The sequence below is a fragment of the Typopeltis vanoorti genome, chromosome 16 (genome assembly GCF_054136105.1).
Source record: "Typopeltis vanoorti isolate ZY-2024b chromosome 16, IOZ_Tvanoo_1.0, whole genome shotgun sequence".
NCBI lineage: Eukaryota > Metazoa > Arthropoda > Arachnida > Uropygi > Thelyphonidae > Typopeltis > Typopeltis vanoorti.
In genome coordinates this window covers 2,674,810-2,700,147 of record NC_143564.1, presented here as the reverse complement: position 1 = coordinate 2,700,147, position 25,338 = coordinate 2,674,810, and the positions used below count along the sequence as shown (strand labels likewise).

The 25,338-nt window shown below is 37.5% G+C and overlaps 1 protein-coding gene across 10 annotated transcripts in view; it reads right to left on the bottom strand.

The window, feature by feature from the left end:
- The window catches only part of LOC150097830 (CUGBP Elav-like family member 1-A), an 816,588-nt gene that overhangs the window by 70,605 nt on the left and 720,645 nt on the right, over positions 1 to 25,338 (bottom strand). For all 10 annotated transcript variants that reach the window (XR_016549571.1, XR_016549569.1, XR_016549568.1 and 7 more), the window contains one exon: positions 13,231 to 13,398. Coding sequence is in view for 1 of the 10 variants with exons in the window: in XM_090406005.1 (XP_090262131.1) it covers positions 13,271 to 13,398 (128 nt within the window). In the remaining 9 variants the exon portion in view is untranslated. The remainder of the gene's footprint in view (positions 1 to 13,230; positions 13,399 to 25,338) is intronic.

Sequence of the window (25,338 nt, the reverse complement as noted above, 5' to 3'; positions counted from 1 at the left end):
ATAGACTGTCTAAACAGCTGGCCAACTCTCTGTCCCCCCTCACCGGAAATTCAGCTTCCTATATAAAAAACTCGACCCACTTTAAAGCCCTCACAGAAAATTTAACCTTGAACAATACAGACATATTGGTAAGCTTTGATATCTCCTCTTTGTTTACCAATATTCCCTTAACTGACACTTTATCTCTCTTAGAAAACGTTTTCCCCTCTGACATCTTAGATCTCTTTTCCTTTGCCATCAACTCTGGGTATTTCTCTTGGAATAACAAAATCTACAAGCAGATAGAAGGAACCGCCATGGGTTCCCCCCCCCCTCTCACCCCTCCTTGACAATTTCTATATGGAAGATTTCGAAAAACGAGCCATAGACTCAGCCCCACTCAAACCTTCTATCTGGCTAAGATATGTAGATGATGTGTTCCGAAATCTTCCATAATTGAGATGACCGATTTCTTCCGAAATCGGTCACCTCAATAGCCTACATCCAAGAATCCAGTTTACTATGGAAAAGGAAAAGAACAATTGTTTACCCTTCCTAGACACCTTAGTCACGTGCCTGCCCAATGATACACTTGCCTTCACTGTATACAGAAAACCCACACACACAGGCAGATACATTCACAAACTCTCCCACCACCACCCCTCACAACAATATGGCATCATTAAAACCCTTACCAAGAGAGCCCACAATCTTTGTTCCAGTGGAACCGCCCTCACTACTGAGCTTAACCACATACACAGAACTTTCCTCTCCAATGGCTACAGTGAATACAGTATCAAAAAAATAATCAATTCCTCCCCCATTCCCCGTCCCTCTCGTCAACAAGAATTTAAAAATGCCATCACCATACCCTACATCCGAGGCACTTTGGAAAAAATAGCCAAGATGCTAAAAAAGTATAACCTACACACAGCATATAAGCCCTACCGCAAACTTGCTACCCTTATCCGTTCTACGAAAGATCAGCTCCCCCCCACCTCTCTCTCTCTGCCTGGAGTTTACAAAGTACCCTGTTCCTGTAAGCTTGTGTACTTTGGACAGACAGGCAGATCAGCATCCATCCGCCTGGAGGAACACAAGTCGTACATCGTTAAACACAACTATGGCCATTCTGGCTTGGCTGACCATGTTTTGGACACCACCCACAGAGTATCATGGAAGAAAACCACCATGCTCCACCACAGCAAATTCAAGAAAGAGAGACTTTTCTTAGAAGCAGCAGCAGCTCTCAGAAACCAACGAAATCTTAACAAATACGGTTGCATTAAGCTTCCGAAGATTTGGGAAACACTCATCACCAGAGGTCCCACCTTACATTCCAGGCCACCTACTACCGCCCTTAGAGGGCACTCCACCTAGATAGGACTTTAGTGTCACCCACGTGGTTGGGCTTAGTATTGTAAGTTTTTGTGTGCATGTTACATTAATTGTTTTTGTAATCCCCGTAGATGTCCTAGTGACTAGGACGAAATATAGGAGTATTAAATTCTAATTTAATTCTTTTTGAGTGTTGTAAAAAATCCATTAAACCTCCAACATAACATGCAGCTGATTATTATCACTCACTTTGTGCTGCTTCTATATATAGGTGAAGCAAGCAATCTGGAAAGATTGCTTGCTTCACCTTTTCGTTCATCTATTTCACAAATAACAAATGTTCTTTTGGAATACATTCAGAAATGTCTCTGCCAGACAGTTCTTAAGTAGGATCCAAAAAGCTTTTGTATATCAATTCCATTTAATTCCTCATTAATTCAATTCTTCACCATGAATTTCATTCAATTCTTGGTGATTATAACTCAGGAGACTGTTTACATTTCTGTAAAATTATTAATATCCCATCTACAGAGTCTGTAGTATCTAAATAAGAAGAAAAAATATTTATATATTAAGAAATAAACAGAAATTAGGGAACTCACCAATCAATGATCAAAACATTAATTTCACTTTATACAGAATAAAAGTTATTAAAAAAAACTGAATAAAATCTGATAAAGTAAATAATACAGAAATGCAGAAAGAAACTATATTTTCTAAAATATAGTCATGCTTTACATTACTTTTCCATATATCTGCATCATTACAATATTATTTCACTTTGCTCGCAATGAATTTTACCTTCAAAGAATATTCTCTGCAAAGGTGATGAACTGTCTGTGATGAATTTAATGTGAACCAGCCAAAGTAAATCCAAACAACTTTTTTTGTCAAGTAGCAAATAATAAAAAGAATGATTATGCACAAATTTACTCAGTGTTGATGGTAGTGAAATGACAGAAACAGAAGAAATCGTTGACTTGATTCTGTGAATGTTTTCAAGGCAGGGCTCGATCTTTTGGCATAAGAGAGTATAGATCTCTTACAATGAATCCTTTGACCCTATGGAGATCAGATGACAATAATAATAGTACTAAGTGATCAGTTTACAGTCATTGATGTGAAAACTGAGGTAGATGAACCGGAGGTACTCAATATACTGAAAAATATCAATGTGAATGCGGCAATGGGATTGGATGGTATGTCAGCTCGTGTGCTATGTGAATGTGCAAGAGAACTGGCAGTGCCTCTGATGAAGTTGTTTCATTGTTAGCTATGACAGGGTTCCAAGGGAGTGAAAAGAGGATAAGATAGTTCCATTACATAAAGGTAGCTACAATACAGAAGTAACAAATTACAGACCAGTTAGTATCTTGGAAGTTTTTCCACTTGGTTATACTATAAATTAAAGATGCCAAGAAATTATATTCTTGGTTTCATCTTTTATCCAAGTACAAACAAACGAAGTTTGCGGACTTCACATCACTTGCCTTAGTATCCCATAATGCAAAGCACATATCCTTATGGACATGTATAATGCTATGCATTATGGGAAGGATCACTACAAGACAGGTTTCGACCTTTATTGAGGTCTCATCGGTGGTAGCCAGACCCAGAGGTGATACCAAGGTTCAAGTAATGCAGAAGTCATATTTCCATATACGAGTACATATGACTTCTACATTACTTCAACCTTGGTATCACCTTCGGGTCTCGCTTCCACTTGTATACATTTTTTACACTTGGATAAAGGTTTAAACCAAGAATATAATTTCTTGGCATCTTTAATTTACCAATTAGTATCTCTGATGTGGTGGTAAAAGTATTGGAAAAGTTGGTTAAAAGTAAAATTCAGGAATGGGTAGATAGGAATATGATATTTTATAGGGGACAGCATGGTTCTGTAAAAGGTAGGTCCTGCCTCAGTAAATTATTCATATTTTATAATAAGGTGACAGCAGAATGGATAAAGAAAATGAATATAGCATGATACTGCTGGACTTTGCAAAGGTATATGACAGAATACCGCAAGAAAAACTATTATACAAGTTGTAGTAAATGGAAATGAATATTAGACTGCATGGATAGGGAATGGCTGATAGACAGAAATCAGTGGTATATGGTAGAGTGGAATCAAGGCAACAGAGTGCTCCAGGGCCCTGTAGTAGGGTCACAAACCTTTAATTAGTACATTAATGATATAGCAGAAGAACTGAGGGGGGGGATATTCAGTTTTTTTGCTGACAATGCAAAACTTGATAATAGTCAATAAAGGTGATGTAGATATTCTTCAGGATGATTTAAATAAATTGGCAATGCAACAAAGGATAATGGATATGAATTTAATATTGCAAAATGTAAGGTAATGCATTTTGAGATGAAAAGATTACATATTTCATATCATATTGATTGTACTAGATTACTGGAAACTGATGATGTGGCTAGGGATCTTGGGGGAGGGAGAGGATGTAGGAATTCAGAGCACACGAGGGTAGTCTGAAAAATTCTCGGCCTCGAGCATACATGGCAACACTATTGGCAAGATTTTTTTTTTCCAAGTTGGTACATCTCATAAGCATCCATGTGAAATTGCAAGTCATTCTATCAATAGTTTCTTTTACACAGCTGTCTGAATCAAAAGTGTTGTCTGTATCCCTTGAAATGGATAAAATTGAGTTCGTGCGGTTATAAAATTCTTTGTAAAAGAAGGTTTAACGCCAAGAGAAATTCATTCGAAGTTCATAAAAGTTTATGGGCACTCTCACCTTCGAAAATGAAGGAGAGAGTGACCAGACAATGGTGTTGGATGACCGGTGAGTCAAAGTGCATGAAATTTCAGAGACTATAAGCAATTCAAAAGAACGTGTAGGATATATTTTGCATGAAGAATTGCAAATGAAAAAGCTTTGTGCAAGTTGGGTGACACACTTGCTCACAGCAGATCAAAAATGCACTCACATGAAAATCATTTAACAGTGCTTGGAGCGTTTTAACAAGAATAAAACTGATTTTGTGCATCAATTTTTTACTATGGATGAGACTTGGATTCACCAGAATACAAACAACAGTCAAAACAGTGGACAGAAGCCGGCTGTTCAGTGCCAAAGAGATACAAAGTTGGTTCTATCAGCAGGAAAGGCATGGCATCGGTGTTTTGGGATGCAAAAGGCATTTTCTTAATTAATTATAACCGGGGAATATTATTCCGATCTTTTAACCAGACTAGACGAAAAATATTCGAGAAAAGACCTGGTTTACAGAAGGAAAAAAATCACCTTTCATCAAAGCAATGCACTTGCCCACAAAGGTGTTTTGACAACGGGAAAATGGGATCTGCACTATGAATTGTTGGAACATCCACCCTATTCCTCAAATTTGGCTTCCTCTGACTTCTATCTCTTCTTAAAACTTTTCCCCGCTGGTCAGCATTTATCTTCGAATCATGATTTCAGCTGTAGAGGGGTATTTTGCAGATCTTACCGAGAACCACTACAAGGATGGGATAATTGTGCTGGAGCATCACATGAATGAATGTATTAGTCTTCAGGGAGATTATGTTGAAAAAAAAAAAAAAATTCATCATCATCATCATCATCAAATTCCTGCCATTTACCCACAAGGGGTGTACAGGATATGATAGTACTACATGAAAAAATTATATCATTACTAACTTCCTATCTACAATTTTCCTCCAAATCGGTCTGTTGCTTGTCAAGACTCCAACATTTCCCGATCTTATATTTTTATCATCTAAGGCACTTTGTATCGTATCAATCCACCTATATCTTGGTCTTCCTCTGGGTCGCTTTCCTGCCAACCTGGCAGAGAACACTTGATTTGCTAATCTTTCCTCGCCCATTCTGTTCAGGTGACCATTCCACCTGAGATTAGCTCTGCTAACGCATTCCTGGATGCTGACAATGTCAAGTGCTTTCCTAATATCCTCGTTTTTAATATGATATTCCCATTGATGCCGTCTGTTCACGCCTATAATCTTTCTCAGGACTCTCATATCTGCGGTCTCTAGTCTTTGGTCAAGTGTTTTACTTCTGACCCAGCTCTCAGATCCACAAGTTAAAACTGGTTTGAACTGTCTTGTAATACAGCTAATTTAGTGTTCCGACTAATTTCTCTCTTATTCCATATGAATTTATTCATTTGACTTCCCACCATACCAGCTTTGCTGATTCTGTTGTCTATTTCTATATTTAATTTACCATCTTCAGTAAAAATGGAGGTGTCAAAATAATAATAAATAATAATAATAATAATAATAAAATCATGCCAAAGTAGCTGAAATGTTTTACTTGTTCCACAGGTTCTCCATTCACAACACAGTTGACATTTTCAATGATTCTGCCTATTTTCATTGTCTTTGTCTTTTTATTGCTGACCTTCATACCATATCTATTACAACAGCTATTCAATTTAGTCAGAGAATCTTGCAGACTTGTAGCAGATTTATTTAGAAGTATAATATCATCTGCATAAGCAAAGAGCTGACATTTACATCTCCAATTTTGATATCATATTTAATACCACTTTCCTTCATAATGTGATCCATATAGATAATGAATAACAGAGGGGAAAATGTACATCCTTGTCTCACACCAGATTTAACATTAAACCATCTTCCTGTACTTCCTTCAATTCTAACTGCTGACTTACAAACTCAAATAAAGACTAAGTATTGCTTGATATAATGCCCCATTGACACCATATAACTGCAGCATATTGAATAGCTTCTCTCTTGGCACCTTATCGTATGCGTTTTCCAAATCAACAAAGCTTAAATACAGATCTTTGTTATATTCCCAGGCTTTCTCGACTATTTGTTGTTAAGTGAAGATCTGATCCTGACAGCCTCTGTTTGGCCTAAATCCAGCTTGTTCTTCACCAAGCTTTTCTTCCACAATTCTTCTCAACTGTTTCTCAAGTATACTTGCATAGATCTTGCCAGGAACACTCAGTAGTGAAATACCTCTGTAATTCTCACATTCAGTTTTATTTCCCTTTTTATATATGTTTACTATGAGAGCTCTACTCCAATCATCAGGAATTCGTCCCTCTGTCCAGGCTTTCTAAACTATGCAGTGCAGCCACTGTAAGACTGTTATACAACCATACTTCAGCATTTCTGGTTCAAGCCTTTGATGGCATTTTCTACTTCAAGTATGGATATGTATTCCTGACTGCATGCCTGGGCAGTGTTTTTTGCCACTGTGCTGTCATCACTGCTTGTTTCATTTAGCAGTTTTTCAAAGTAATTACTCGATACTTCAAAGATATCTTTTTCTCCAGTTTTCATGTCACCTTTATCATCTCTAACTCCTTTTACAGCACTCTTTCCCCCATTCCTAAGCTTCTTCAACAACCTCCAGAATATTTTCCCACCTTCTTGATATTTATTTTCTATATTCTTGCCAAAGTCCTCCCATGCCTTTTATTTAGCAAGTTTTACACAGTGTTTAGCTTTCTTACATTTGTCTCTGTATTCTCTAAGAGCACAAGCTGACTTATTTGCCAGGAACTTTTGATATGCTTTCTTCTTTTCCTTCACTGCCTCTTTAACTTCCTGTGTCCACCAGGGAGTTCTGATTTTTTTATCCTTGCAGACAACCTCACCACATGCCTCTCTGGCAGAATCAATTAATGTTTTCTTCAGAGTTTGCCACTGAATCTCCAAGGTTTGATTCCTGTTCTCAAACTCTTTCATTTTATCTTCAATAATCTTTGTGTATTTTAGTCTACAGTTCACATCTGAGAGCTGCTCAACTTTTATTCGCTTTAAAACTTTCTTACATATTATTCTTTTCAATATGAAATTCAATTTTATCCTGCTCAAGACTAAATAGTGATCGCTTCCAATTTCAAATCCTCTGTACATTCTGGTGTCCTGCACCAGGGAGAAAACATCACTATCAACAATAACATAGTCAATGAGACTTTTCTTATTCCTAGCCTCTTTTCTCCATGTGAATTTGTGCACATTTTTATGTTGGAACATGGTGTTAGTAATAACCAGTCCATGTCCTGAGCAGAAATCCAACAGATATTTGCTATTATTATTAGCTTTGCTCTTTTCTCTAAATTTTCCCAAAATATTTTTGTATGTCTCACAATCATTTCCTACTCTGCTATTTAGATCCCCAACAAGGACCAACTTTTCCTTTTTCATTGTGTCAGTTGCTTTTTTCCAAATCCTCAAAAAATTCCCCCACTTCTACCTTAGTAGAACCTTCTGTGGGACCATAGGCACAAATAAATCTCATTGTCCAGTTCCCCATTCTCATATTTGCCCACATTACTCTACTTGAGACAGGCTGCCATTCAAGAAGATTAGCCTCATATTTTGTGTTGAATACTATGGCTACTCTTTCTTTTCCTTGATTGTCATTGCCTGAATATAACATTTTGTATTTATTGCTCAGAAAGATTTCACCAGTTTTGGTCTTTTTTGTTTCAGTCACCCCTATTATGTCGATCTGGTACGTACTTATCTAATTCCTCAGCTAGCTCCATTTCTTTGCCATTATTTCTTCTTATGTTGATAGTACCGATCTTTAACTCTGGTGATGTTGAGTTGGGGTTTGTTTTCAGATCTGTTCCAGTAGCTGACTTTTCGCTGTTCGCCCTGGTTCCCTGGCAAAAACAACGGGGGCCTTGTTTAACCAGGCGACACCCCAGCCGGCATGAAATTTTGTCATGTTGTACCATCATTTTTTATTTTGGTTTAACCAATAAGAATACAATTTGGTCGGCTAAATACCAAATTGCCAGCCCATCCTCGTCCGTTCAGTATCCAAGTAGATACCCAACAGGGTGCACCATGAGAAGGTGAGGATTGGACATTAGGTCAGAAGCCCTGGTCGGTTCTCTGCATTCCTTTAAAGGCTATGTGGAGGTCTCCTCTCAGTTATACAGCTTTGAACCTTAAGCACCCCAAAAAAAAAAAAAAAAAAAAAAAAAATTAAAATTATAAATTCGTTTTTTCATTGCTAGGCCGAGAACTTTTCAGACCACCCTCGTACATTGCAAGGGTCTGAAAAATAGCTCAGAGGATTACTTGAATGTTGAAAAACATGCTAATAAGCAAAGATAAGGAAGTTATTATCCCTCTTTATAAGGCTATGATTCAGCCACATGTTGACCTGTGCAAAGATTTGATCACATGGTTTTCTTGGTATCAGGAAGTGGTGGAGAGGATTCAGAGATGAGTGACCAAGCTGATGATGTGGATTGTTCTCTATGAGGACAGACTGAAGGTGTATAGGTTGCTGAGTTTAGCTAACAGGCAGTAGATAGGGGATATGACAGAAACTCATAAGTTACTAAATTATTATCATTATTACCCCAAGACCTCATGGAGTAAAAGACTCATCTTGGGGGGGTCGTTTTATCACACACACACACACACACACAGCTCATCATACTATGTCTTAAACACACTCACTCTCCTTGCAGACACCACACTCTCAGGCAAGGCATTCCAATCATTTACAACACTGCATGAAAAAAACCTGCCTCTCACTTCCCTTCCCCTATTCACACTGTCTTTATACAGTTTCCAGGGATGACATCTGGTTCTTCCCTGATCACCAACTATTTTTTATAGAACTTCTCCAGCATTGATTCTACAACAACCCCTTACCAACTTGTAGGTCTCTATCATATCTCCCCCCTCTTCCTCCTGTCCAACAGACTCTGCAAATTACATCTTCTCAATCTTTCCTCATACTCGACATTCCAGAGGTCAGCAACTACCTTAGTCAGTCGCCTTTGGACTCTTCCCAACATCTCTTCATCCTTCTGAAAACCAGGTGACTAAATCTGGGCACAATAGTCCTTGTGTGGCCTAATCAAAGCCTTATACAACAGAACAAGAATATCCTTACTTCTAGACATCAGTGTCTTCCTCATCCTTCCCAGAAGCCTTGGTGTTGTCTTCACAATTTTGGCTATGTGTCCCCTGAGGACTGTGGAATGATCTCTATGAGGATAGACTGAAGGTGTGTAGGTTGTGGAGTTTAGCTAACAGGCAGATAGGGGATATGATAGAAACTTATAAGTTTCTATCATATCACCCCCAGAACTCTTATTTCACACCTACCTTATTACAAGCATAAATTCTGCATTCCTATCTTTGTTTTCCAAATTTTAAAACCAAAATTTGTTTTCCAAATTTTGCAACAATGAACTCACATCCCCATTTCCATGCCCAATCACTCTTCACTACTCTTCATGGTTTGTCCCAACTTTGCATCATCTGCAAACAACTGAATATCTCCATACAAATCTTCACCATATCATTAATATACAAGTTAAACAGTAATGGCCCTAAAACAGACCACTGAGGCACTTAACAAGTGACTTTCCTTTTCTCCTTTTCCTGCATATCGCTCCCCCATATATAACTTATTGATACCTATCAGATAGCCAGTCTCCAATCCAATGCACTAATCTAATATCCAACCCAATCTGCTCTAGTTTGACTGTCGACATATCATGAGGTACTCTATCAAAAGCCTTTGCGAAATCCAAGTATATTACTGTGTATCCTTCTCCTCTGTCCAAGGATGCAGTCACTTTATTGTAATAAGTAAGTAGATTACTAAAACATGACCTCCCTTTAGCAAATCCATGCTGTCCATCAATGATAATACCATTGTTGTCAACCCAACTCTGGTTCTCACAAGCTTCTCCAACAACTTAATCACAACACCTGACACACAGATAGGCCTATAGTTTGATGCTTGAGTATGATCACCTCCTTTATGAAGCGGCACAATCTTGCCCTCCTTCCACTCCTTAGGAACTTGACCGAGTGCAAGACTCGTATTAAAAAAATATGTCAAGGCAGGTGTCAACTCCCCGGCACATTCCTTCAGAATACGTGGTGATATATTATCAACTCCTACAGCCTTATTAACATCTAGCTTACTCAACTCCTCATACGCCTCTTGCTCACTTACAGTCAGTCTCTCCTCCCCATCATCAACTGCTCTCCATCTCTCCATGAAGTCACATTCACAAGATTGAAAGACCTTTATGAACTGCTCATTAAGTATCTCCACCACACATTCCGCAACAGCTGTCTTTATACCATTTTCTCCAATCAATGTCATCTTTCCATAATCATTCTTTCGTTTGCTGGCTACATATCGAAAGAACTCCTTAGGATTCTTTTTGGCTTCATTAGCTAACTGCTATTCATACCTCTCTTTAGTTACCCTAACAAACCAAGTCACCCTCCTTGCCTGGTCTTTGTAGACCTCATGGAATTGGTTATTTACACTTCTCTTATGCTGCCTCCACAATGCCATTTTTCTCTGTATCGCATGCTTAAGCTCTCTATTCATCCATCTCACACCTACCTTATTTAACCCTCTCATCCTTGGAATACATTTAGACATTGCATCTACTAGACAGTTTTTGAAAATCCTTCAAGCTGCATTGATCTCTTTTCCAGCTAACTCCTGATTCCATGCTACACCTGCAAGCTGTCTCCTGAGCTGTTCATACCCCCCCCCGCCCCTTGTAGTTCCCAATATACGCTTTTCTCACAGAGGTCGTCACACTGCTAGCAACCACCCAGGTAATCACCTCAGGTCACTCTCACCAATTGGTGGATGATTTGACACCTTATTTATAATTACATTCTCTGATGAGATGACCAAATCCAAGATCCTCAATCCTCATGTGCCCTCTCTTACATAATGTCTAGGGTAGTTATCCCTCAAAAACTCATTTTCTTTACTTCCAGTTGCTATCTCATCATTCCAGTCTATATTGCCATAATTAAAATCGCCATAATGATCACTCTTTTCTTATTTGCTTGTCTAATTTGATTATATATTTCATAGTCACCGAAATGTATAATGTATAATCATTTCAAAGTCCTTATGGTGCCCCCTAGCGGGCTATGTAGGTGTTCTTGGCCGTTGGGCTGAAGGTCTGCTGATGTAAGCCTCCCAAATCTGGTGAAGTCTCATGCAACCAAATTTTTGAGATTTGGAGAGAAAACTCTCCAAACAAAGAAACACTCTCGTCTAAGAAACTCTCTACTGAGAGTGTAACATGATAACATCATCATGAACGATGTTATCATGTGCATATGAGGGGAGTATGAAATGTTCTCGGCCTAACAATGAAAAAATTAATTTATAATTTCAAAATTATTTTTATTTTTCAACATAATCTTCCTTAAGACTAATACATTTATTCCAGCAATGCTCCAGTGCCATTATCCCATCGCTGTAGTGGTTCTCGGTAAGATCTGCAAAATACCCCTCTACAGCTGCAATCACCTCTTGATTTGAAGAAAAACACTGACCAGCAAGGAAGAGTTTTAGTTTTGGGAAGAGATAGAAGTCAGAGGGAGCCAAATCTGGGGAATAGTGTGGATGTTCCAACAATTCATAGTGCAGATCCCTTAATTTTCCCGGCCAAAACACCTTTGTGGGTAGGTGCACTGTCCTGATGAATGATGACTTTTTTCTTCTGCAAACCAGGTCTTTTCCCATGAATTTTTTTATCTAGTCTGGTTAAAAGATTGGAATAATATTCTCTGGTTATTGTTTTACCCTTTTCAAGATAATTAATAAACAAAATGCCTTTAGCATCCCAAAACACCAATGATGCCATGACCTTTCCTGCTGATGGAACCAACTTTGTCTTCTTTGGCGCTGAACAACCGACTTCTGTCCAACTGTTTTGACTGCTGTTTGGATTCTGGTGTGTAATGGTGAATCTAAGTCTCATCGATAGTAAAAAATTGACGCACAAAATCAGTTTTATTCTTGTTAAAACGCTCCAAGCACGATTCAGGGATTTTCATGCGAGTGCGCTTTTGCTCTGCTGTGAGTTTCCCAGGTTTCATGCACTCATTCGACAACATTTCATAACACAAAACAAACTGAAGTTTCTGTTCACTTTCATCTCCACACCAAGTAAACCTGAATTCCAAACAAGAACTGTTATATTTCCTACTGTATTTTTTCTTTGAACTGCTTGTTTCTTCTACTTTAATAGTACCTGATTTATTCGCCGTTACAACATGTGTATCCAATTAGGGTTAGCATCATCTGTGTCATTTCCTTTTCTTTTGAAAGTCCTAGTTCTAAGCCACTTTTACATTATTAAAAAACATGTCTGAAAAATATATAAATTCTGGGGTTAACTCACGACACACTCACCTAGTATTCTGAAGATATACTGAGCCTTAGTTAAAGGAGGAAAACCTTAAATAATATAAATCAATAAACAACAAGCAATTTTTTGAAATGTGGATAACACGTTTATTTCAAATCTGATAAAACAGCAAGGGAAGGCAAAAGCAATAAAACATATTATTGTTCACTTCACCCCTCTTTTATTACTGTCATTCTGCCGCTACAATAAATTGTAGCGGAAGAATGTTCATGGAATGAACATTCTGCTACTATTATTTTTTTTTTTAAGTATTCCATTTTATTTCAATAATTTTCACTTACTTATTCAATTTTAATTTGTTTTGTTTGGATAATTAAAAAATATATATTTATTTTATTAATTTAAGTCTGCCTGCAGACCACCCGTCCCATCATTGCCGACCTCTAGTGGTCTGCGAACCGCAGGTCGAGAAACACTGCTTTAAGAGAATTACAAGAGTGTAAGGAATTAATTTCACTAACTGTGTTAGTTGGGTTCTCTCAAGGCATTTGCTTTAGCGGTAATGAATAAATAATTATTTAATTTTCTATTAACTGCAAGCTTCAATTCACTAGTAACATGCAACAGTATCCAAAGAGCAATTTAGTGTTTATTACTCACAGATTGAATAGTCCATTCTCAGAAAGTATACAGAAATTAATTTATATGCATTACTGAAATAAGCAATTTGGTGAAGGAAAGAATTAAAACATACAGACTTACCATCAGGTGTGCGGGTGGAAGCAGACATATGTGGAGACCTTCAGTAAGGTTTACTGGCCTCTTTGGAACGTTTTAACTGCACCTTGAGGCGCTTCATTCCAATTTGGAATCCATTCATAGCCTGAATAGCTGCTTGTGCACTAACAGGATTATCATAACTAACAAAACCTTGAAATAAGAAAATATAAAATAAAAGCTAAATAAAAAACATTTTAATCAGAGAAATATCATATGTCAAATAATATTTGAATTCATTTTAATGCATTTTAACTAGATTCAATACATAAAAGTGATTTTGCAAAAATGCACAAGCAGTAGTAGTCTTCCAAGCATGTACTTATAAGGAGTAAAATCAACACCTGACTTGCGATGGGTATAGAAATAAAACCATCGCTATCTATTATCTTCCTCAGATAAGCTCTGCAAAGCTTCGAGGAAGAAATCAGAAATGCCACCCAAAGAAAGAAGTAAATATTATAATCGATTTAATAAAAAACAAATCATTGTAAATTTAAATGAATCATTGTAAATATGTATGTGAAAGAAGATGTAAAACACATTGTTAATATCATTATTTATGCAATTTAAATAAGATATTTTCCTGGCATTCTGTACTGAAAAAAAAATTACATACATAGATAATCGTGTAATCTAAACCTGTGTAATTGAACTATAATTGATTGCAAATTATTACTAATATCGTTATTACTACTAATAACACACGAATTGTTGTACTATACGATTTGCACACTGTACAAAGTATGAGATAAACTGGAATCTGAACTGAACCCCATGGAGTATTATCTCTTAAACTGTATGCAATTATATTAAATTGTATGTATTATGTGTATTATATAAATTGTATGTATAATTAAATGTAAGTATATGTATGTAATTTAACTGACAGATAATAAAGTATTATTTGACATTTGGAAAAAAAAAAAATTATGATTCAGGCCTCCATGAAGTCACAAGACTCATCGTGGGAGTCCCACCCTAGAAAACACAAAATCTATCATACCACTCCTTAAACCCATTGACCATTCATGCTCTCACAACACTATCTGGCAATGCATTCCATGATTCAGCCTGCCTGCTCAAAACTTCATTTCGTAACTTCCAGGGATGGCCCCTTGTCCTTGCTCCTTCCCCCTGTTCCACCAAATGAAAGAACTCCCCAATGTCAATTCTGTAAATACCTCTCAACCAGCTCTCCTTTTTCCATCTACCAAACATTCCCTCAGCCTATCCTCACAACTAACAGTGTACAGGTCTGATGTCACCTTTGTTATATGTCATTGCATTCTTTCCATGGTTAATTTAACTCCCTTCAAATCCTGGAGAAAATTTGACCACAATAATTCAGGTGCAGTCTGATTGAGACTTTATGCAATTGAATGACAATTCTTTTATCTCTGCAGATCAGTGTCCTTTTGTATTGCAGCAATCCTCTGGGTTATCTTCACTTCCTTCGCAATGTTTCCTGAATTTCAGGTTTCTATCAATCATCACCCCAAGATCCATCACCTCCCCACTTCATCCAGTACAGTTCCTCCAACAGAGTATGCAACCTCTCATCGATGTATCCCAAACTTCAAGACTTTAGAATTAAACTGATATCCCCATTCATTTGTTGCTTATCTATCCAGTTTATTCAAATCTCTTGCAGGACTACCACATCTGCACTATTACTAATAACCCTTCCTGCTTCACATAATCTGCAAACAACTGAATATCCCCCTGCAATCCACTGACAATGTCACTGATATAAAGATTAAACAGTATTGAACCCTGTGAGGCCCCATTTGTAACCTTCTGCTTCCTTGATACTGCTCCCTCATACACAACTCTCTGATACCTATCAGACAGCCAATCCCAAATCCAGTTCACTAACCTGACATCCAACTTAAATATCAGCTTATAATGTGACACTCTGCCAAATGATTTGTAAATTCCAAAACAAAGGGAAAGGCATATTCCAAAACAGAATATGCCTTTCCATCATCAATCATGGAGAAATCGCATCCAGTCTAATTGCTTTATTGACATCCCAAGTGGTCTGAATTTGAAGCACACTCTCTTCTTGCACTTCTAAACTTCCCACCTGCCCTATCCCTCTAGTATTAAAACCTACTTCTCCAGGATGAAATATGTCAATAAAGTGTTCATTGAACAACTCTACTACGTCCTTGGCATGCTCACACTACTCCTATTTTTATCCAACAATGTCAATCTTCTACAGTCATTTCCTCCTCCTCCTACTGGCCACATAATAAAAGAACTCCTTATGATTTTCTTTGGATCTCAGGGCCAATCTCTTCTCATATTCCAGTTTTGACTTTCTTACCATACTAGTCACTCTCTCCTAGCCGAAGTCTTATATTCTTCATGTATCTACTCTCCACCCCTTTCCTTATATCTCTTCCATAACCTCTTTTTTACCTGCAGTTCCCATTTGATATTGTTTTTCATCCACCTCACACCAAATTGTGTTCTCCTCTTCACTCACGGTATACAAGTTGCTATTGATGCTAATAAATATTCCTTCACAAGTTCCCAAGCACTGATGATATCTTGCCCTTCAACTTCCTCCATCCATGGAACTGCCTCAAGCTGACATCTAATATTATTATAATTACCTGCCTTATAATTTCACATATATTCCTTTCTCTTTGATATTCCTGCATGTCTATTCATCTTCCAAGTCAAAACCACATGTTCATTTTCTCCAACCAGGGGCAGAGATGCCATTCAGTTATAATCACATGTTCTGATGCTGTGACATAATCTTAAACTTTCAAACCTCATGACTACTTGGATATGGAAATATGACTTCTGTATTACTTCAACCTTGGTATCACTTCTGGGTCTGACTCCCACGGATGAGACCTCAATAAAGGTCGAAAAGTCTGGGTAGTGACCCTTCCCATAATACATAACATTATACATGTCCATAAGGATATGTGCATTGCATTATGGAATACTAAGGCAACTATTGTGAAGTCATCAGCCTCCATATACAAGTAGCCCAGTCATGAAGAGATAAAACCAAGAATATAATTTCTTGGCATTTTTAATTTATTGATTAATCAAGTGAAAAAACTTTCAACAGCTGTACCTTGCTACTTCTAATCCTGTCATTATATCATCTTTTGTCAACTATGTCTCAGTGATACCAATAATCTTTGGAGAGACTGATGCTATCAGCATCACCAATTCATTTACTTTATTTCAGATACTTCTGGCATTAGTATAAAGAATCAAGGCATTGTCACTGTTTCTATAGCTATCATTATCCCCTCCAGACTCCACTGGATTCCACATTACATGATGTATTCTCCTCTCCCGACTTCTCTCAAGTGACTATTCTCAAAAGAGGCCACACCTGCTATGATCCACCTTGATAATTATAATTTCCTGCATTGACATACTGATTTATTCGAGAACAACATTTCCAAATTCCTAAGTCCTTCCTCATTCAAAGCAAGTCATCTCTCATATACAGTTCTTTTCTTTTCTCAAATACTGTCCAAGCATTCACATAATCTAAGCCCTCTTTCAACACATTCTGGCTATTATACTATTAATTATTGATGCTCAGCTCTGCATTATCATACCTCAGCAACAAACTTACTATCTTCCCTCTGTCAGTCATCTTCTGTACAATCTCAAGAATGAATCTTAGATTTCTTACCACCCAATTCACACTGCCTCTGAAGTCAATTGTGTCCATCATCATAATCACCTCATCCACTTTCTTTCATCTTGCTTAATTGCTATAGTCACACTATCTATTATTCCTCCAGGCAAACACTCCTCTGGCATTCTCTTGTACACCACAGATTATCTCCATACATCAGACTTCTTACCACTCTGTTTCTTCCTTGCTTACCTGCATCCCTCACTCTTTCTCCTCAAGCATTTTGTTTTCTTAGTTTCCCCCAATTACCTACCATCCTATCATTTCTCAAATCCCTGGTTCCTGCACTGTCTCACATTTCTGTTATTCTCTCTTGGGTGAGCATGTTGCACTCTAGCTTAATTTAATTTTGTAACCTTCTTCTTCTTTCTTCTTTTCAGCCATTTTCTGTCCACTGCTGGACGAAGGCCTCCTCCAATTTTTTCCACCTTTCTCTGTTCTTGGCAATGGTTGACCAATTTTTCCCAACAAATTTTGACAGTTCATCACTCCACCTTCTTTTAGGACGTCCTCGGTCTCGTTTTCCTTCTTTAGTTCGTTACTATAGTGGTATATCATGCATCTTCTCTCCTGGATAGATGTCTCGCCCATTTCCATTTTAGTCGCTTATGGTGAAGAATGATGTCAGTGATGCGAGTCTGGCTTCTTATCCAGGTGTTTTGCTTCTTATCTTTTAATGTGATGCCTAGCATCAACCTCTCCATTTTTCTTTGAGTTGTTGATAGTTTATTTGCCAGTGCTTTAGTTAGTGACCAAGTTTCACAACCATATGTGATGACTGGAAGTATACACTGGTTAAACGTCTTCCTTTTTAAAAAGAGTGGGACATCATTGTTTTGAAAAATGCTTTTCAATTTTCTGAATGCACCCTAGGCAAGTTGAACTCTCCTATTTATTTCCTTTTGGAGTCCACAGTTTAGATCAATGAGATGACCTAAGTATGTATATGAAGAAACTCTTTCCAAGAAATTGTTTTCTATTATTATGTTTTTTGGTGTTACAAAATGATTAAACATGATTTTAGTTTCTTCTCTGTTTATTTTTAGACTGACTTTTCTGCTTTCATGATATAGGTCTTCTATCATTCTATTAAGGTCTTCTAGAGTGTTTGCAAAAATTATGATATCATCTGCATTTAGGTGTGTTAAGTTTCTGTTATTAATTTTTATACCAAGGTTTTTCCAGTTTATATTATTAAATATTTCTTGAAGGACTGCTGTAAAAATTTTGGGTGATAGAGAGTCTCCTTGTCGGACACCTTTTTCAACTGATATTTTATTGCTACTTGTGTGAAGTTGAATTGTTGCTGTTGCAGTGTGGTATATTTCCTGGAGGAGGTCCATATATTCTCCAGGAACTCCCTGATTCTAATGATCAGGGAGTTCCTGTTATAATAATAATAACAGAACTCCAGCTTTGATGTAGTAAGTTGTTTTTCCACTAGAGGTCAGGCCAATAGTTTTAATGGTGGACCAGTAACTTTAGCATACCATGCAGATTGCAATGAAACTTGTTTCTTTGTATATATGTATATACTCCAGATGATGACCTTAATGTGAAGATCGAAATGGCGAGTGATTATTTTAGTTTATATTAAACTGAAGTTTTACCTCTAACATGGTAGTTATTTCCATAATTTCTAAGACATTGTCTTATTCCCTCTCTTTCACTGGTTTCCTATTTTTCTCCACTTCTACCATTCCCATAACTTTCTCTCTCACTGCTCTGAATAGATTTGCATTTGTTGTTCCCAGTCGCCTAATCTCTTTGTTCACTCTTCTCAACTCATTCCTCACACCACTTCATTCAGTCTATCTCTCTCTCTCTCTCTCTCTGCAAGTTACCTACTCAACATTAGTTTTCAACACCAACTTTGAAAACTTGACAATATTTCAAACCTACTTCATTACCTACTTTTATATTTTCATTCTCATTCCACTTGTTTTCCTCATCCTCGATCCTGCTACTTCTCTCTCTCTCTGGGTCAGTATTCAACCAGTTTCACATAATACTGCCAAAATCAGTTATATTCATTTTTAAATAACAAAGTTCTTTCCATTTTCTTCAGGCATGCAACTCCTGATCTCTCACTTACCACATTTCTAACTGCTGGGATGCATAAATGCTGCAAGCCACATAGCACAAAATCCTGTAGTATGAAGTGCAATGCACGTAGTCTGTATTTATGTAGTCTAATCTATATTTATTCCTTTATAACCCTTATTAATTTATTTATTCTCCATTTATGTAGTCTTTAAATAGACCTGGGGATAAGCCATTAGCAAACTGAGTTGCCACTGCCACCATTATTTAAACACTGCACAAAGAATACTACGAAGTATACTGAAATATTATGTTTAAGTATAAATTTCCCAACTGCAAACTACCACAGACTATATGATCTATCTAGTTTAGATTCTTTGTAATTTAAAGCAAAAACTCTAATAAATAATAATGAAAATTAATTTTTTTTTCACTGCTACCTCGTAACACATCTGACTATAACCTTGCCCTCTGGTACCCTCTCGCCCTAGCCCTGAGACAAATACTCCAACTAGTTTCATTAAATGAATGTGTTTAACATCTTCCGGGGATAAGAGTGAATAAAACAGTTGAACTACAAGCAGGCAACATTAACAATATTAAATATTTAAAAAAAAAAGACTAACAATGGTGTGTGTGTGTGTGTGTGAGAGAGAGAGTGCGTGCACAATTGATGTTTTATTACAAAGGTCCAGACTTAGCACAAGATCATGCTTTGTTTCTTGTTGCACTCTTGTGGATATTTGAACATTTCAGAGTACTCTGTAAAAGCTCTAGAGAAGAAATTATAATCTAAATAGATCATTTCAATTCGTTACTCCACATAACTCCATGTTTAGATTCTGTTGTACGAGAGTGGTCTGAAAAGTTCTCAGCCTAACAATGAAAAAACGAATTTATAATTTCAAAATTATTTTTATTTTTCAACATTATCTCCCTTAAGACAAATACATTCATTCCAGCAATGCTCCAGCTCCATTATCCCATCCCTGTAGTAGTTCTCAGTAAGATCTGCAGATTACCACTCTACAGCTGCAATCACCTCTTGATTCGAAGAAAAACACTGATCAGCGAGGAAGAGTTTTAGTTTTGGGAAGAAGGAGCCAAATCTGGGAAATAGGGTGGATGTTCCAATTCATAGTGCAGATCCCTTAATTTTCCCATTGCCAAAACGCCTTTGTGGGCAGGTACATTGTCCTGATGAAAGATGATTTTTTTCTTCTGCAAACTGGGTCTTTTCTCACGAATTTTTTTCGTCTAGTCTGGTTAAAAGATCGGAATAATATTCCCCGGTTATTGTTTTACCCTTTTCAAGATAATTAAGAAAATGCCTTTAGCATCCCAAAACACTGATGCCATGCCTTTCCTGCTGATGGAATCGACTTTGTCTTCTTTGGTGCCGAACAACCGGCTTCTGTCCACTGTTTTGACTACTGTTTGGATTCTGGTGTGTAATGGTGAATCCAAGTTTCATCCATAGTAATAAATCGAAGCACAAAATCAGTTTTATTCTTGTTAAAATGCTCCAAGCACTGTTCAGAGATTTTCATGCGAGTGCGTTTTTGATCTGCTGTGGGCAAGTGTGCTGCCCATCTTGCGCAAAGCTTTTTCATTTGCAATTATTCATGCAAAATATATCCTATATGTTCTTCTGAAATGCCTATAGTCTCAGCAATTTCATGCACATTGACTCGCCAGTCATCCAATACCATATCATTCACTTGTTCAATGATTTCTGGTGTTGTTACACTTTTTGGACGTCCTTCACATGAAACATCTTTAAGGCTTGTACGGCCATGATTAAACTTGGTAGCCCATTTCTTAATTGTCGAAAATGAAAGAGAAGAGTGCCCATAAATGTTTATGAAGTTCAAATGAATTTCTTCGTTAAACCTTCTTTTACAAAGAATTTTATAAGAGCTCAATACTCAATTTTATCCATTTCAAGGGATACAGACAACACTTTTGCTTCAGATAGCTGTATAAAACAAAACTTGATAGAATGACTTGCAATTTCACATGGATGCTTATGACAGACTTACCAACTTAGAAAAAAAATCGTGCCGATAGTGTTATTACCATCTATGGTCGAGAACTTTTCAGACCACCCTCGTGTGCTGTCAATCCTGATTTGTTTTCTTTTTTTTCTGGATATTCATAAAATGTTTTGACACCCATCTCTCTCTCTCTCTCTTCTGACCTGCTTGCCTATCTTACAAGAGCAGAAAGAAGACAACTTCAATCCCTTGTTGACATGTCTATGACTGACCAAATGTAGTGGAGAATTATTGCTCCTCTGTAATATTGCTTTTCTTATTCCTTTGGTTGCCTAAAGCAGTGGTTCCCAAAGCGTGCGGCACAGCACCATGGGGAGCCATGGCTTCCTCACATGGGTGCAGCGATTACAAAATTTTCATAATTTTATTTCCATTTTCAATTCAATGTGATAGGACGCGACATCTAGCAGACCTGGTGCAAACCAGTAACTCACTTACTAATAACTGTTTGCAGAAGCCTCTACAAATGGTTACTAGTGGCGCTCTGTAATAATTAAGTTTCTCGATTGTTTTAGTAGTTTCTCGAACTTTCTCAGTACTTTGTGTTCGTATATAAATAGCTGTCGGTTTCGCGTGATCTTAGTGTTGAATGAGTTTTCGGAGATTGTATCAACTGAATATTGTTGTGATTTAGTCAAGTGAACTTTTTGAAGTATTTCTTCTCGTATGTATTTTTAAAAATGGATCGGTTTTTACTAAACAGTAATAAGCGTTGTGAGAGAGAAAATAAAGAGGGCACACCGTCAAATAGTGGCAAGAGTGTGAAGAAGCATAAATATCGAAAATATGATGACAGTTATTTGAACTTTGGTTTTATGTCGACAGAAGTCAATGGTGAAGGGAGGCCGAGATGTGTACTGTGTTTGACAATTTTGGCACCAGAGTGCATGCTACCAAGTAAGTTGAAACGCCATTTAGAAACCAATCATCCTAACATGGTTAGTACATTTCATGACTACTTTACCAGAAAGTTAAAAGAGTTAAATCAACAAAAAGGTAGTTTTTTATAAGCAGACGTCAATACTAAGCAATGCTTTGCTGGCATCTTACAAGGTGGCACATAGAATCGCAAAATATAAGAAGCCTCATACCATCGCAGAAGAACTCATTCTACCGGCTGCTGTAGATACGGTGAACATTATGATCGGTGAGTCTGCTGGGAAGCTGCTTTCAAAAAGTGCCTTTGTCCAATAACATCATCAGTTGCAGAATACAGCACATAGCGGAGGACCTCAATGATCAATTAATTGAAACAATAAAAGGGAAGGAATTTGGGTTGCAGCAGGATGAGGCCACAGATAATAATAATGATGCTCACTTGATTTATAGATGGTAATAACATTGTAGAAGACCTTCTCTTTTGTAAAAGTATCACTGATGGTGTTAAGGCTCAAGACTTGTTTGAGATCCTTGATACTTTTATATCCCAAAATAATTTGAAGTGGACAAAGTGCGTTGGTGTCTGTACTGATGGTGCTCATTCTATGTCCAGCTGTTATGGAAGACTGCAGGCACTTATTCGAAGCAAAGCCCCTGATGCACTGTGGACCCATTGCGTTTTTCACAGGGAAGCACTCGCATCAAAATATCTGAGTCCTACATTGAACCAGGTCTTAGAATATGTAGTGAATGTAGTAAACTTTATAAAAACTTGGCCACTGAAGGCAAGGTTTTTCAAAAAACTATGTCAAGATATGGGATCTGAGCACACGTCTTTGTTGTACTGCAGCACTTCGCGATGGCTCTCTCTCGTGGTAATGTTTTGTCTCGTACATTTGAAATGCCACAGGAAATTTATATTTTTCTTAAAGAGGAAGACCACAAGTATGCTGAAATTTTGTGAATGAATATTTTTTGGTAAAACTAGCATATTTGTGTGATAGTTTTGAAAAGATGAATGCTCTGAATCTCTCCCTGCAGGGATGCAACATGCACCTTTTAAAGTCGATTGAGAAAATTTCAGCTTTTATAAAAAAACTAAAACTATGGAAAAGAAAAATGAATGAAGATGGAGGCAAAGAATGTTTCGCCTTGTTGCAACACTTTTTGACTTCCAATGGAGTTGATTTTTCTCGAGGCATGAAATCCATTTTTGAAGAACACTTGTCACAGCGTGATAAATGTTCAAGATTCAAGATTCATTAAATGGATCTTGAATTATGGATTCAAGATTCGTTTAATGCTAGTGCTCCATCTGAATTTACTGCAGAAGAAGAGAATCTTACTGAGTTGTCTTGCGCCAATATGTTGAAAATAAAATTTAGCAGCATGCAATTAGCTGAATTTTGGATATCAGTAAAGGATGAAATATCCCCTTCTGAGTGAAAAAGCTCAGAGAATTTTAATTCCATTTGCGACTTCTTATTTGTGCGAAGCTGGATTTTCAGTGGTTGCTGTGATAAAAACTAAGTATCATGTGAAAATCGATGTGGAGAAGGAAATGAGGGTGGTTGTGTCGAGTTTGATTCCAAGATTTGAGAAAATATGCAGTGATCAACAGGCTCATCCATCCCACTAATGATAATTAGTTGAATTTGTTCAATTACTTTTTTTTGTGATCTTAAATACATGTTTTATTTATTTTTACCTAAGCCTTTAATTAAAAAAAAATTATTCGCTATTTCGCAAAGTCTACTTCTTAGAATTTGACATAGGGTGCCTTGGGAAAACCTGGATTCAGCAAGGGTACCGAGAATCGAAAACGTTTGGGAACCACTGGCCTAAAGGGTTGACAAAAGATTTTATTATTATTATTTATTATTATTAGTAGTAGTAGTAGTATGGGCACTTCAAGGAGTCCTTAGACTCATCGAGGGAGGACCCTAACATCATGTCAAGAACAACTATTCAACATTCACACAGTATCTATCATACTTTGCCTTGAACTCATTTACAGTCATGACACCCACAACAGACTTATTTCACTCATTCACCACTCTCCAAGTAAAAAACCTAGCTCTAACACCCTTGCTAACCACACTCTTGCCCAGCTTCCATGGATGGCCCCTAGTCCTCCCATCACCAGTCCTATTCTCAAAAATATCTTCTGAATTAATCTTATAGAAACCCTTCAGTAATTTGAATGTCTCAATCCTATCACCCCTTTTTTGCCTATCAACCAATTTCTGCAGCCCACAAATCTTCAACCTGTTCTCATAAGGTTCATTCCATAGACCTGCAATCATCTTGGTCACTTGTCTCTGGATCCTCTCCACCATCTTTCCATCAAAAAGAAACACTACGAAGATCTGGGCACAGTAGTCTAGATGGGGTCTTATCAAGGCTCGATACAGAGGACAATAACCTGTTTGTCTCTGTTTCTTAAAGTATTTTTCAGCAACCAAGTGATTTGATGAGTTGATTTAGCCACTTTTGTGATGTGCCCCTAAACTTCAACTCCCTATCCACCAACACTCCCAAATCCCTGGCCTCATCAATCTCCTTGAGTACAGTTTAACCAATGTGGTATACTGCTGCTAATCTTTTCACCCCAAAATGCATACCCTAACATTTTGCCACATTAAATTGACATAAATTCTCCTTAGCCCAGCTCTCCAAACTATCCAAATCATCCTGCAAAATTTTGACATCCTGTGCATTCCCTATTGCTCTACCCAACTTTGCATCATCAGCAAACAAATAACAGTTCCTCTCAGATCCTTTACTATGTCGTTAATGAACAAATTAAACAGTAGCGGTCCAAGAACAGAACCCTGTGGCACACCACTAGTCACAGGCTGTCTTTTGGACTCTACTCTTGAATAAACCACCCTCTGATATCTCTCCACCAACCACCCTCCTATCCATCTCACCAACCCTATATCCATCCCCATGTGCTGCAGTTTACTGATTAGAATTCCATGTGGTATCCTTTCAAAGGCCTTAGCAAGGTCCAGTAGGATCACTGTAAACCCATTACTCTTATCCAGTTCAGCCGTCACTGTGTTATAAAACGTGTGCAAGTTACTGAGACACGATCTACTCTTCACAAAACCATGCTGTCCCCCATACAGTATCTCATTTTCATCTATCCATTCCTGTATTCTCCTCTTGACTATTTTCTCGAAGAACTTGACAACGATTCCTGATATGCTGATCGGTCGGTAATTTACAACAGCAGTCTTAGCACCTCCTTGATTCAGTGGAACTATTTTCCCCTCTTTCCACTCCCTCGGAACTAACCCGGATCCGAGACTCAAATTAAACAAAATGGTCAAGTGCACTGACAATTCTTTAGCCGCTTCACGTACGACACGAGCTGGTATACCATCCAATCCCACGGATGTATTGACATCGAGTTTTTGTAAT